The sequence below is a fragment of the Cavia porcellus genome, unplaced genomic scaffold, assembly GCF_034190915.1.
Source record: "Cavia porcellus strain 051 isolate PalLab524CR breed Dunkin Hartley unplaced genomic scaffold, mCavPor4.1 scaffold_26, whole genome shotgun sequence".
In the NCBI taxonomy this organism is placed as follows: Eukaryota; Metazoa; Chordata; class Mammalia; order Rodentia; family Caviidae; genus Cavia; species Cavia porcellus.
The window spans coordinates 46,595,248-46,610,061 of record NW_026947509.1 but is presented as its reverse complement, the minus strand read 5'-3'; the positions used below and the strand labels follow the sequence as shown (position 1 = coordinate 46,610,061).

The 14,814-nt window shown below is 35.9% G+C and overlaps 1 protein-coding gene across 1 annotated transcript in view; it reads right to left on the bottom strand.

Moving 5' to 3' along the window:
* The window catches only part of Pth2r (parathyroid hormone 2 receptor), a 92,024-nt gene that overhangs the window by 46,788 nt on the left and 30,422 nt on the right, over positions 1-14,814 (bottom strand). The window contains exon 5 of the mRNA XM_063237386.1: positions 2,302-2,399. Coding sequence (XP_063093456.1) covers positions 2,302-2,399 — 98 coding nt within the window. The remainder of the gene's footprint in view (positions 1-2,301; positions 2,400-14,814) is intronic.

The following is a 14,814-nucleotide window of genomic DNA, read 5'->3' as shown; positions in this document are numbered from 1 at the left end:
ATTTTGACTTTCAATGGACTCAACATTATTTACTATCCTACTAAAGGAATATTTTGTTTATAAAATGTTTCTGAAATTTTTATGTAATGTTTTTGCAAAGTACAGTAGACTCATTTTACAGAAAGTAATTGTGCCCCAATTATAAATAATCTACAGTTAAATACGTGATGATTATGTAAACTGAAGAATGGTCATTTAGCCATTTGTATCCTCCTGAAATAGCTGCTTTTTTGTCTTATCAAGACTCATAAGCCAGTATGGTGGTACATGTGTGGAATCCTCCTTAGAAGGCTGAGGCAGGAAATCAGAAGTTCAAGCCCAGTCTAGGCAACTTGGTGAGACTTAGTCTCAAAATATAATTTGAAAAGGGTGGTTGAGCACGTAGCTCAGTATTCTCTGGTACTGATGAATAAACCCCCAGTACTGGTGAATAAATAAATACTTGTCTATTATGCTGAACAACCAGAGCTAAGCTGCTGTAATAGAAGACAAGGGTTCCATTTACAGCTTTACCCTCTATGACCTTCTGACCCTGGACACAGTGCCTCAGTTTCTAGAAGATAGAAAGATAAATGCCATCTCAATTTGTCAAGACTGTTAGCGAGAAGCTGTCTATAATCCCACAAATCTGATCGTGTTATACCCTTCTATTCAAAAAGCTTAATGTGGTTTTTGACCTTCATCCTGTGGATGTGGTTGGTGTATCTCTCCACTGATTCGTATATGTTGAACCATTCTTGCATCCCTATGATGAATTCCACTTGATCATGACGGTAATCTTTTTAATGTGCTGTTTGGTTCACTTCACTGGTATTTTGTTGAGGGTTTTTGCAATGATGCTCATCAAAGATATTAGTCTTTCTTGTTGCCTATTTGTCTCATTTTAGTACCAGAATAATGCTGATCTCATAGAATGAATCTGAAAGACTTCCTTGCTCTATAATTTTTGGGAATAGTTTACAAAGAAACAGGATTAGTTCTTTAAATATGCTATCACCCAGCAATGAAACCATCAGGTTTTAAGCTTTTCTTTGACGGTAGACTTTTTATTACTATGCCAATCTTATTACTCATTCTTTGTCAAGATTTTTTGTTTCTTCATGATGCAATCTTGGTAAGCTGCATGCTTACCAAGCATGAAGTCAATATATGCCTTGTGGGTGACTAAATTTGCTGGTGCACAGTTTTCGTGATAGACTCTAATGATTCTTTGTATTTCTGCAGCTTTGGTCACAATAGCTTCCTTTTTGACTTTGGATTTATTTATTCAAGTCTCTTTTTTTCTCAGTCTAGCTAAGCGTTTTTAAGTGTGTTCAGAATTGTCCTTCCCATGAGCTTGCAGAAACCATGCAGGCCCAGGAGGAGAAACAAGGAGCCAACTCACCCTTTTCATGAGCCGACAGAAACCATGCAGGGCCAGGAGGAGAAACAAGAATCCAGTTCTCTTACAAGGTCTCATATTTTGGTTAAATGTTACTCCCAGGTATTGTTTCAGATTTCTTTTCCTCTAAAGGTGCACAACTTCACTGCCCTCTCTCCTTTCCAAATTACTGCACGCTCCCAAACATTAAAGCAAACTTCTGGGCAGCCCCTCACAGCACTTCTCACCTTGTATACTACTTGTTTTGACAAATACTGACATCACAAATCAACTGTGAGCATCACAACTATATGCATCCTCTAAAGAATCTCTTTTATATCTCTTTTTGGATGCTCAAGCATTTGTGTTGATTTATATTAAGCTGAATTCAATTTCACACACATTTACAACAAAATCTAAAAACCCTGTACTTTTATGTGATAATATCAAACAATTTGGAATTTGTCCAGTGACACAAAAATTATTTGGGAAACATAAACTATTATTATCATAACTCACTGGACTCTTTACTACATTACTTTGCAGGAAAATATAATGAAATACAGGTCTATTGTTAGATATTATAGCTCTGATGTTTTAGGTTTACCCCAAAACCCTTGAACTAGTAATGAAAAATGGATTGTCAAATAATATAATAACATTAGGTTTAACTTCAAATATTTTGGGGGGCCAGATATGGTGGCACACACCTATAATCCTAGCAAGAGGGAGGCTGAGACAGGAAGATTATCAATGAGTTCAAGGCCAGCCTAGGCTACGTGGTGAGTTCAAGGCTAACCTGAAATAGAGAGACTCTGTGTCCAAAAAAAAATGTTTTGGGGGGGAAAATTTTAGGGGCACAGATTTGTGAGATCTTTGTCTTCTATGAATAGGAATCAGAACATGTCCGTTTATGGAAAAAGTGATTAAGAATCACTCACCTAAAGTAGCCGATGATGAGAATTGCCACAGTCAAGGAACCAAAGGAGATGGAATAACCAATCGTGTATAAGGTATAAAGGCTTTCGAAGAACTCTTGCTGTGGGGGAAGAGACAGTCACATATGTAATAGGACCACTTCACCAGGAAACTGCTAAAAATACCGTGTCATTTTTGAAATGCAGGTTTTCTTGGCTGTAACTCATGGGCAGTAAAATGTGTATACCTAAAAAGAACACTTTACAGGGCTGATAATGTACATTCATTCGTGGCCCTTGCTAGACCAAGTGTCCCACTATCCACACCATTAGGGAACTACTATTCCAATTTATGTCGCCATGAATTAGCTTTCCCTGTTTCCAGACTTTATATACTGTACTCTAAGTTGTACTTAGACTTTTTAGAAATACACAGTATATTTCTATCAACATACTGCTTTGATAATCATCATTTATATATGTGTTTTATATATATATATATATATATCAATACTTTATTCCTTTGTAATTTTTTAAATTTTAAAATTATGGTCTCTCGTAAATGGAAAAATATAGTTAAGAAAGGTTCAATGCATACCTCCTCCTGCACTCTCCAATGGTTACATCATGCATAATTATACTAAAATATCAAAGCCTGAAAGTTGACATTGATGTAATGTCCTTATTTCTAGGTCTGTGGCACTTTATCACATATGTACATTTTTGCAACCATCACTTAGACCAAGATCCAGAACTGTTACACAAGCTCCAAGATCAGTTTTGCTCAATCCCCATATACCTTCGGGGTCACTCCTGCCCCTCTGCCTCCCATCACTCTAAACATCTGACAGCCATTAATGTTTCAAATCTCTATGATTCTGTCTTTCATCCTCTGTATAAAAGTCATATAGTCTGAGACCTTTGGAGATTGATTAGCTGTTACGGCCTTGAGATACTGTCCAAGTTATTACACGTATCGATGGTTTGTTCTTTGTTAATGCTGAATAATATCTATTCCATGTGTATAACCAATGTCTATAATTACATTTATATAAATGTTTTATAAGTAGCATACATTTGGGCCATTTTTTAATAGATTCAAAGTCTCTGTTATTGGTATAGAGTATTTGTTTTAAATAAATACTGATAGGTTAAAGCTTAATCTAACAAATTTTATTCTCTGTTGTTCCATTTTTTATTTGTTTTGTTTTCCCATCATCCTATGTTACTTGAAAATTTTTAGAAATATGCATTAGAAACACATTTATATATTTACAAATATACATGTGTATCTATGTGTGTGTGTGTGTGTGTGTGTGTGTGTGTGTGTGTGTACAATAAGCTACATGCCCAGCCCTGTTCAAAAAAAAATTTGAGACAAGACCTTGCTACGTTATCCAGGCTGAGTTTGAACTTGCATTCCTACTGCCTCAGCCTCCCAGAGTTGTAGGATTCCAGACGTGAACCAGAAGGATGGGCTTGAGGTTTTTTTTTTTTAAATTTATTCCACACATAAGTATTAGATAGCTTCATGTGATCGTCATGTTTTCTCCTTTCTTTTCTAGCAAAGCCCTTGAAAGTCACCAGTTTCCTTCTAAGCTCCACTTCAGTTATTTCCCACAATTTTTGATATTTGAGTTTTTTTATTTGATCTGGATGATATAATTTCCAACTTTTTGTGAACAGTTCCCATACTTGAATTGATTTTTAATTAATCCATTTGTAGTCAGAGAGCTTTAAAGACCAACATGTTTTATCCTGATGAAACTCTGATGGATACTTTTAAAGAATATGAATTTTTGGGTAATTACCCTAAATGTCAACTTCGTCACACTGTTTGAAAGATATCCTGAAGAAAATCTGTGCAATTTTTCTATGAGTAAGATATTTTAAAATTCCAACATAATGGAGTTTAGCAATTTGCCTTTCAGCTTTGGCAACTTCTGTCTCTGGGAACACTAAGGTTGTTTCTCTATCTCCACAGTGAACACAGGGTGCACCTAGCTGTCTCTTCCACATGCCATTTCCTTTGGGTACAGACTCAGGAGTGGTGTTGCTGTATAATATGGTACTTCAGTCTCCATACTGATTTCCACGACTGTACCAGTTCACATTCCCACTCAACAGTAGAGGAGGATCTCTTTTCTTCCTTCCAAGCTCCTCTGTGTTTTTCAATAACCTTCTAACAGGCATAAAGTAATCTGTCATTGTAGTGTGAATTCACATTTTTCTAATGATTAGTGATGTTAAGCATGTTGTCTTTTGAGAAATGTTTATTTACATTTTTGCCCATTTTATAAGTGGGTTATTTTTTCTTACTACTGAGTTATTTGCATTCCTTACATATCTTGGATATTAATACTTTATCAGCCAGGCATAGTAGCACATGCCTGTAATCCCAGCACCAGGGAGACAGAGACAGAAGGATCACTAGGAGTTCAAGGCCAGCCAGGGCTATGCTCAAGGTCAGCCTGCACTGCATAGTGAAACCCTGTCTCAAAAAATATATATGTACACAAACAAAAACACCACTTTATTAGATATACAGATTGCCTAGTCTTTTGTCTCATTCCTTCGGCTCTCTCTCTACTTGGGTCACTCTCCTCCATGAATTGTTCCCATGCTTGTGCCTCTGCTATAATCTCATTCATCTGTTTTGATTTTACTGTCTGTGCTTTTCAGATCATAGCCGAAAACTTACTGTCCAGATGAATTCCATGGACATTTTCCCGTCTTGTTTTCTTCTAGTTGTTTTAATGTCAGGTCTTGCACTGAAGTCTTCAATCCAATTCTAGTTAACTTTTGCGCGTGGTGTGAGACGAGGGTCTAACTGCAGTCCTCTGAATGTGTGTATACAGTTCTCCCATATGATTTATCACAAAGACTTTCTCCATTATGTGCTCTTGATTGCTTTCAGTGATAATTCTTACACTTCCTTAGGTAACTTTCTAATTATTTTATTTTATTTAGCTAATATAAATGAGATTATTTTCTTGATTTTATTTTTTCTGTAAGTTTTTTATAAACTTAACTATGTAAATTTAATGTCTAGTATGTGGTCAAAAATATGAGGCAGACAAAGGAAAAGGAAGATATAATCCATAACCAGGAAAAATAGTCTATAGATGCCAAAAATGACAGAAATGAAATTAGCAGTGAAGAATCACAAAACTACTAATAGAAACCCTTTAGCTGAGGCAGGAGAACATGGCGGACAGACAACAGCAACTACTGAAGGCTCTCTGAAAGGCTCGGCTCAGAGGCCAGGAATGATGCGGACTAAGGAGATACGAACCAGTAGAGATATGCTCTGCTGACTCAGGAACGAACTGGGCTGAGAGAATCCAACTTAGAATACAGTCCTGGCGCTAAAATAGGAACAGAAAAGTCTCGGTGTGGAGGCTCGACCCCGCGCCATTGGAAACCGCGATTTGAGTTTCCCGCCGCCCGGCGGCTGGCTGCCTCCACAGCGGCTCGGCAAGGAGAGACGCGCCGAGCTCTGGGAACGGGAGTCTGCGAACGGAGTCGGAAACAGGACGGCCAGGGAGGCGTACACGAAAACTGACTGGTGGCGAGGTGAGCGAGAAACTGACCCCCTACCACAGTTTGACTCCAGCGGAGGTTTTTCTGGGCTCAGGCAGTCCTGTAAGAGCAGGGCGCGGTGGCAACTCCAGCCACACATTCCCCTCTCGGAAGGGATTGGTGAAAAGTGCCTGGCCTGCGTGACGCTGCTGGCGGACTCCCTAGGCTGGCCTAACCCAGATCCCAGAGCCTGACGGTGGCCCGGAGGAGCGACCGACTCCTGCGTAGGCTGCCTCCTCCGCAACTCCCTGGGGCACAGCGGTGGGCGGGAACAACTAGCCAGCGCAATTTGATCAGGCTGTGGCTGACAGGCAGGGAAGCCGGGCCTCCTATGTAAGATTGCATTTTATAAGGAACAGAAAATATGGGGAAGGGAAGCAACAAAAAAGGCTCCTCGGCCCCCAATCCTGAGAATCAGGCAATAGTGGACACCGCACCAATATACATTAAGCGCCATATAGAGAGCCTCATAGACCAATTCAGGAATGAAGTTATCAATGACCTGAAGCTAGAAGTATGCAGAATAGTTAGAGAAATGCTAAGCACCACCCAGGAAAAAGCAGATGGTGGAATGGAAGAACAGAAAAAGAGGGGAGAATTGCTTGATGGAGAAAACAGAGAAAGCATTGAGTATGTGAAGCAGGTTCAAAGGGACTATCAAGAAATTAAGAAGTCTATCCAAGACTGGCATAACAGCTTGAAAGAAACTAAGGACAGACTATCTGAATTGGAGGGCAGACTTGAAACATGGGAGAATGAAATGAAAAACTTCTTAAAAATAACAAAGAAACACACAGCAATAATACAAAGACAAGAAGATGATAAGAGGAGCCATAACTTAAGGATTAAGAACATAAAAGAAGAAGTAGGGACACAAACAAGTGAACTACAAAAGCTACTTACAGAAATAATCCAGGAGAATTTTCCTAATTTAGCAAAAGGTAAAGATACTCAGATGTATGAGGCATACAGGACCCCAGCTACCTACAACCCTAACAGAGAAACACCCAGGCATATAATAATAAAAATTCCAGAAATTCAATACAAGAACAGAATATTAAAAGCTGTAAGAGACAAGAAACAGATCACTTACAAGGGAATACCCATCAGAATTACAGCAGATTTCTCTTCACAAACCATCAAATCACGAAGAGCATGGGGAGAAATAATTCAAGCTTTGAAAGATAATAATCTCCAGCCAAGATTGAGATATCCTGCACAACTGTCCCTGGAAATTGATGGAAAAACGAGGTGCTTCCAGGATAAAGAGGAACTGGGGGAATTTGCAACCACCAATTCAACCCTACAGAAAGTATTGCAGGATATTCTAAAAAAAGAAAAATACAAAGAACCCAGAAATAGTGGCGGGGAGGCGACAACGAATGGAGCAGAGAACAAAATGAAGAAGACAAACTGACAGCTACTGACAGAAAAAGAGCTCAACAGAAATGAGACAGAGAAGATTGGATGATAGGAACAGCTTTTTTTGGAGAAAATGACATCTTAATAGGTAATGCTGATTTAGTACCATCTTGTTTTGAAGTCTCATCTAGCTTTTGTTCTTCTGTCTCCAATGGTCTAAACAGGTTGTATCTTATTGGATTTTGTTATGTACGATAGTATAAGCAAAAACATTTTAAAGACAAGGAGATTATACAGAGACCATTGTTCATTTTCTGTTAGTCGAATCTAAATACTCTATAATGCTGTCATTCTCTTAAATGGTTTTACATTGTTTTGATATACTTAATGCTACAGTATATGAAGTTGTACTCAAGGACTTCAGGGAGGGAGTCAATATGGTAACTATCTTTGGGTCAGGATTATCTGGTGGTGAAACACTATTCTGCTTAAATGGTTATGTTTTGATCTGCCCTGTTTCGCTGTTACACCCTCTTTTTTCTCAATCTCCACTCCATTATTTACTTTTTTATTTTTATCCATTTAATTAAAGGGAAAAATATAGCAGGATATAATATAGTAACCCACTTTGACTTTCTATTATCTCAATTTGAAGCCCTGTATTACTCTCACCATCTTGTTTTTGACTGAGGTTCCTCTATTCTGTTTTGCTGGATAGTATCAGGTTCGAAAGTTTAGGCATCAGCTGAGAAGATAATGAGATTCATTATAACGCCCATTCTCGTTGACTTTTATCTACTTTTGAAGACCTACAATATCTCCAATGTTTTGGTTTTGTCGGTTTTATTCTTTACAGTTTTGTTCAATTGTATTACAACTAATGATATAGGCAATTCTATTAGAACTAGCGGGAGGCATTATGGTAACCATTGTTGATCACCTTGTATTATGTTTTTATATTATCTATTATGTCCACCCTTTTGACTTGACCGATTCTGTTCTGTTATGTCACATTTGGTTTTACTCTCTTCCAAAAAAGCAATAAGAACCGTGGGAGCAATGAAACCCAAAATGTGTAATAGTCACTGTACAAAAGAGAGGAAAAGAAAGTGCTCTAAACTATATAACTGCATGTATATTTTAATGTATAAGATAGAAAATGATATCACAGAGTTTTATTGGATCATTGAACAGAAATGTTTGCAGTATCATTGTTGGAATGTCCACTCTACAAGCTTTAATTTTGTGACTTGAACAATTATTTCTAAGATGGCAATATGTAATCCATTAACTAGTGATTTCCTACTGCGCATTTTTTTCTTCTGTAAATCTGTATAACTTGTACCCCTTCACTGTTTTTTTTTCTTTCTTTTCTTTTCTCCTTAAATTAAAAAAAAAAAAAGAAACCCTTTAGCTGGGATCACGATATAATAAAAGAAGCATAGAGAAAACAACACCAACACCATAATAATGAAATTGCTCCAAATAAAAAAACATAATAATGAAATTGCTCCAAACAAAAATAAGATCCAAAGAGAGGATCTTAAAAGTAGGAGAAAAATACACATGGACTAGAGGAATGCGGATTAAAAAGGCACACTTCTTGCTGGAAACAAAACAAATCATGAGAGAGTAGAACCACATCTTTAAAGTACTATAAAAAAAAAACCTGTCTCTCTGGATTTCTATATGCAGAGAAGGTATCTTTCAAAACTGAGGGGAAAAAACCCTGAGACATTGTCACTTACTTACAAAATGTTAAAGAAATTTCTTCAGGCAGAGGAAAGAATGATACAAAAGGAAATTTGTATTTATACTAAAAATAGTAAATAGTATTAAAAAACAAATTTTCCTCAATTTTGACATATTTAGAAAATGACTTAAATCAAAAGTAACCACAATGATTATCAAAAATCATGATGCCAGAAAGGTAGAGCTAAATTAGCACTAAATGAAGGTCACTGCTGGTCACCGTAACAAGCCTGGAAGAAAAATCTTGAAAAAATGAAATTGACCCCAAAGCAACTCAAATATGTAGAAAAATAACTATAAAATAGAATGCAGTACAATGAGCACTGAAGAACAGAACTTCACATTGCTGGACACCCATTCAAATTCCCTAAGCATGTAAGCATGCAGAAAGACAAGAATAAAACCAAGGGAAAGTACAGTCAATAGGAACAGACCCAGAAATAGCAGAGAAAATGGAGCTGGCAAACAAGGGCGTTAAAAAATTTAGGCCATAAAGATTAAGATTTTAAAGTCATAAATATATATATATATATATATATATATATATATATATATTCAAAGCTATGAATGAAAACTGCACATAATAATAAAAAGAAATGTGTGTTTTTAAAAAAATAACATTTGATGTGAAAAACATAACTGATATTAACAGATTGGGCTTGGCATTGCACAATACAGGATCAATTGCCATGAGGAATATGAGGATTTTAAAAGGAGACCATCGAAATGCCCAATGTCTCATCCTGAATATAGCAACGATTACCTAATTAGGCACAGGTTTCTTAACTTTATATTTTTTACTTGTACATACTTACCATACATATTAATCACATTCATCATAAGGATCTGGAGCCTATATATAATATATCTGAATTCTTTTTGTTGACAATTCCTTTCCCCTTCCAGCATTTTTTTTGGCCCTCCCAATTTATAAGAACTTTATTTCAAATTTTTCCTTCTATTCTTTTTTTTTTCTTTTCCCATTCCTTCCTTTCCCTCTCCATCCTCTCTTTGTTACTCTTTCCCTTTGAGCATTTTCTTCCTATTTCTCAGAATCCATCTTCCATTCTGTTCCTTGTCTACCCTTCGGGATTCTCATACATGACAAATAATGTGATATTTAAAGTTGTGGACCTGATTTATTTCATTTAAGATTATGGTCTTGGGGTGCATTCACTTTTCTTCAAATGACTCAAGTTTACCCTTCTTTATGGCAGAAAAGAACTCCATTGTATATAAATATCACATTTTCTTTACCCATGTGCCAGTTGATGGACATATGGGCTGTTTCTAAGATTTAGCTATTATAAATTGTGCTGCTATTAACAAGGGCAAGCATATATCAGTATGTATGATACTTTTAAATCTTCTGGAAAAATATCTAGGAGGGAAACAGCTAGGTCAAATGGAACCTCTACTTTTACTTTTTGGAAGAATCCCCATACTGATTTCCCATAGTGCCTGTATCAGCTTACACTCCCACAGCAGTGGGGAAGGGTTCCTTTTTCCTCAGAGCCTCATCAGCATTTGTTATTGGTTGATTTCTTGATGGTGGTCATTCACTCTGAAATGAGACAGAATCTCAGTGTTGTTTTAATTTGCATTTCTTGAATCACCAATGATAGTGATCATATTTTCATATATTTATCTGCTGTTTGCAGTTCTTCACCTGAGAAGCACCTATTCATTTCAGATGCCCATTTTTGAATTGAGTTTTTAAACCTGGGGGATCTCATTTTTTGAGTTCTTTATATATGCTAGATGCTAGTCCTTTGTTTGAAGAATAACTGACAAAATTTTTTTCCATTCTGGGGTTGTATCTTCACTCTGTTGATCATTTCTTTTGCTGTGCAAAAGTTTTTTAATATGGTGTGATCCAAGTTGTTGATTCTTTGTATTTTCTGTGTAATTAGAATTATGTTCGTAAAGCCAGTGTTTCTGTTTTAATACTTAGAATTTGTTCCATTTCAATTTTAGCTTAGTTTATGGTGAGAAATATGGGTCTAGTTTCAGTTTTCTGGATATGGGGAGTCATTTTGACTAGCACCATTTATTAAAGAGTCTGTCTTTCTTCCAATGAAGGTATTTGGCCGCTTTGTCAAACATAAGGAAATTGAGTGTCTTTGGAGTTGTTTCTGCATCTTCTAGTCTGTTCCATTGACCTTCTTGTCTGGTTTGTATTTGATTGTTTGTTTGTTTGTTCATTTGCATGTTTGTTTTTTCCCACATGCTGTTTTTAACTATGTAACTGTATAGTATAACTTTCTTGGGGCTTGTGAAGCCCACCACCTTACCTTGGTTGCCTAGAACTGTTTTTGCTACTCTAGGTCTCTTCTGGTTCCATATAAATTTTAGGATTGTTTTTCTATTTCTGTGAGGTATGCAATTGATATTTTAACTAGGATTGCATTAAATCTGTACAACAGATTTGGAAGTATTGCCAGTTTTTCTATACATGTTCTGCCTATCCAATAATAGATATCTTTCCATTTTCTGATATCGTCTTCGATCTCCTTTTGCAGAACACAATTTTCAAAGTATTTTCATTTCCCTTATTAGACTGATTTCTAAGTATTTCATTTTTCTTGTTGGTACTGTGAAAGGTATTGTTTCTCTCTTGGGGAGTTTGTTACTCAGGTACAGGAATGCCACCGATTTGGGGTATTGACTTTGTATCTGGCTACACTCTCAAATTAGTCATTAATTCTAGAAGACATTGGTGAAGTTTTTGAAGTCTTCTCTGTAGAATATGATGTCATTAGCAAATAACAATTTAACTTTTTTCCCATTCTTATCCTTTTTATTTCTTTCTCTTGTCTAACTGCTCAGGCTAATGTTTCCAGAACTATACTGAGCAGAAGTGGTAGTAGTGGGCATCCTTGTCTTGTTTCTGATATCAGAGTGGAAGCTTTCCATTATTTGATCATTTAATTTAATGTTGATTGTTGATTTGTCATAGATGGCTTTTAAGAGATTGAGGCTCTTCTATTCCAATTTTCTATGATGCTTTTATCTTGAATGGGTGTTGGACTTTCCCACATCTATTTAAATGCTCATGTAGTTTTTGTCCTTGGTTCTGCTAATACGGTGCACTACATGTGTTAATTTGCATTTACTGAATCACACCCACATCCCTGGGATAAGTCCTACTTAGTCATGATGTACATAATCTTCTTGATGAATTGCTGCATTCTGTTTGTCACTATCTTATTGAGGATTTTTGCATCCGTGTTCATTTAGATTAGCTGTAATTCTCTCTTTTGATTGATTCTTTCTCTGACTTTAATATCAGAGTAATGCTTACTTCCAGGAATGAGTTTGGGAGTATTACTTCCCATTCAATTTCATTAAAGAGTTTTAGTAGTCACATCAGGTCTTCTTTAAAGTTCTTGTAGAAATCAGCATTGCATCTATTAGGACCAGGGCATTTCTGTGTTAGTAGTCTGTTTATTACTCCTTCAGTTTCATTGCCTAATATTGGGGTTACTTAGAATCTTTGTAGCTCCTTGATTCAGGTTTGGTAATTCATATGTACCTAGGAATCTGTCCGTTTCTTTTGCATTTTCCATCTTGTTGGAGTACAGGCTTTCCAAGTAGGTACCGATGTCTTCTGGGTTTCTGCAAGATCCATTGTGATTTTACCCTTTCCACTCCTAATTACATGGATTTAGTTCTTTCCTTTGCTTTCCTAATAGAGTAAGGGATTGTCTATTTTACTCAATCTTTCAAAGAAACAGCTCAATTTATTGATACTTTGTGCTATTTTCTTAGTCTCAACAGCATTAATTTCTACTGATATTTATACTTTAGAAGTTAGGACGTCAACATTAGGTTGTTTACTTGAGCTTTCTGTTTTTTCTGATATAGGAATTCACAGCTTTAAATTTCCCTCATAGGACTGCTTTCATCATGTCCTATAAGTTCTGATATGTTGTACTGGCATTATCATTTAATTGTAGAACCTGTCTGACTTCATCTGTGACCTCTTGGTTGTTCAGGAGGATGTTATTTAATTTATATGTGTCTATGCAGTTTTGCGGGTTTGTTGTTTTTGCCATTCACTTCCAATTTCATTGCACTATGCTCTGATAATATCCTTGGGATAATTTTGATTCCTTTGCATTTACTTAAGCATGTTCTATGAATCAGTATGAGGCCTATTTTAAAGAATATCCCTTGTGCATCTGAGAAGACTATGTATTCTATTGTTGTTGGATGGAACATTCTGTAAATATCTTCTAAGTCCATTTGCTCAAAGGTTTGGTTCAGCCCTGATATTCTCTTGTTGATTTTTTTCTCTAGTTGATCTGTGTATTTGTGACAATGGGTACTGAGTTCATTTGATTTTTCATACCCATTAATGTTTGTTTCATATAGTTGAGCGTGCCAGTACTTGATGCATGTATATTTATGATTATCATCTCTTCCTCTTGGATTGTCCCTTTCACAAGAATGCAGTTTGTCTCTCTTCATCTGTCTGGGCTTGAAGTCCACTTGGTCTGTTAATTAGTTAACCTTGCTTTTTGTTCACATTTCTGCTGCATAGAGTATTACTTTTCATTCTTTGACCTTACTCTATGAATTTCATTTTGAGTTAAATGTGCTTCTTGTATGCAGCATGTCACTGGATCTTGGTTTTTGATTCATTGTGCAATTTGTTCCTTTGATTGGTGAACTGAGACCATTCACACTGATGGTTATAACTGATTCCATATGAATTTAACCATTGTCTTTTCTACTTCTATGAAAGATGTTTCTGATATTCCAATAGAGATTGCATTAAATCTACAAGTCTCTTTTTATAATATTACCACTTTCATAGCATGAATTTTTCCCTTACAAGAACAAGGGATGTCTTTGGTTTTTGTAATGTCCTCTTCGATTTTCTTGAGAGTTCTGAATTTTCTCTACAGAGATTTTACACCTCCTTGGTTAGGTTGATTCCTAGGTATTTAATATTTTTAAGCTATTCTAAATGGAATTTCTTTCCTGATTTTCTGCTTTCTGGGTCATTAATGGTATACATAAGTAATATTTATTTTGCATTATGACTTTGTATACTGCCACTTTGCCAAATTTACCAGAGCAATATTGACTTTGTATTTTTGATTTTGTACCCTACCACATTACTGAATTTGTTTATCAGATTTAAAAGTGTTCTGATAAAGTCTTTTGGGTCTTTTACATAAAGAATCAAATCATTTGTAAATAGGGATAGTCTGACTTCCTCCTTTTCAACTCATATCCTTGTTAGTTCTTTCATCTATATATATTCTGAAAAGAATTAAAGACATCATACTATAAGTTATACCTGCATATTCATATTTATAGTGGCACAATTCACAGTAGCAAAGCACTGTACACAACCTAGATGCCTATCAGCAAATGAATGGATTAAAAATATGCTACATATACACAATGAAATATTATTTAGCCATAAAGAAGACTGAAATTATGCCATCTGCAGGAAAATGGATGAGACTTGAGACTATCATACTAAATAAATAATCCAGTTAAATAAGTTAAACATCATTATTTTCTCTTATATGAAAAACCTAAAATATAAGTTAAAATGAATAAAACAAAGAAGAGTTGACAGAAAACTATAAGGTAGACTCTTGAGGTACAGAAGGTGATTAGGAAGGAAGAAAGGAAGAGGAGATGAATAAAATGTAAATGACTAAGACATGTTATGTGCATGACTCAGTTACCCAAAATAAGCACCACTATTCCATATCACCAATATGCAGTCATAAGAAGAAAAAAGAAAAGTAAAGCAGATGAGAAAGGAGGAAGAGGAAAAACAGGAGAAAAAGGAGGAAGAATGTGAGGAGTTGGAAA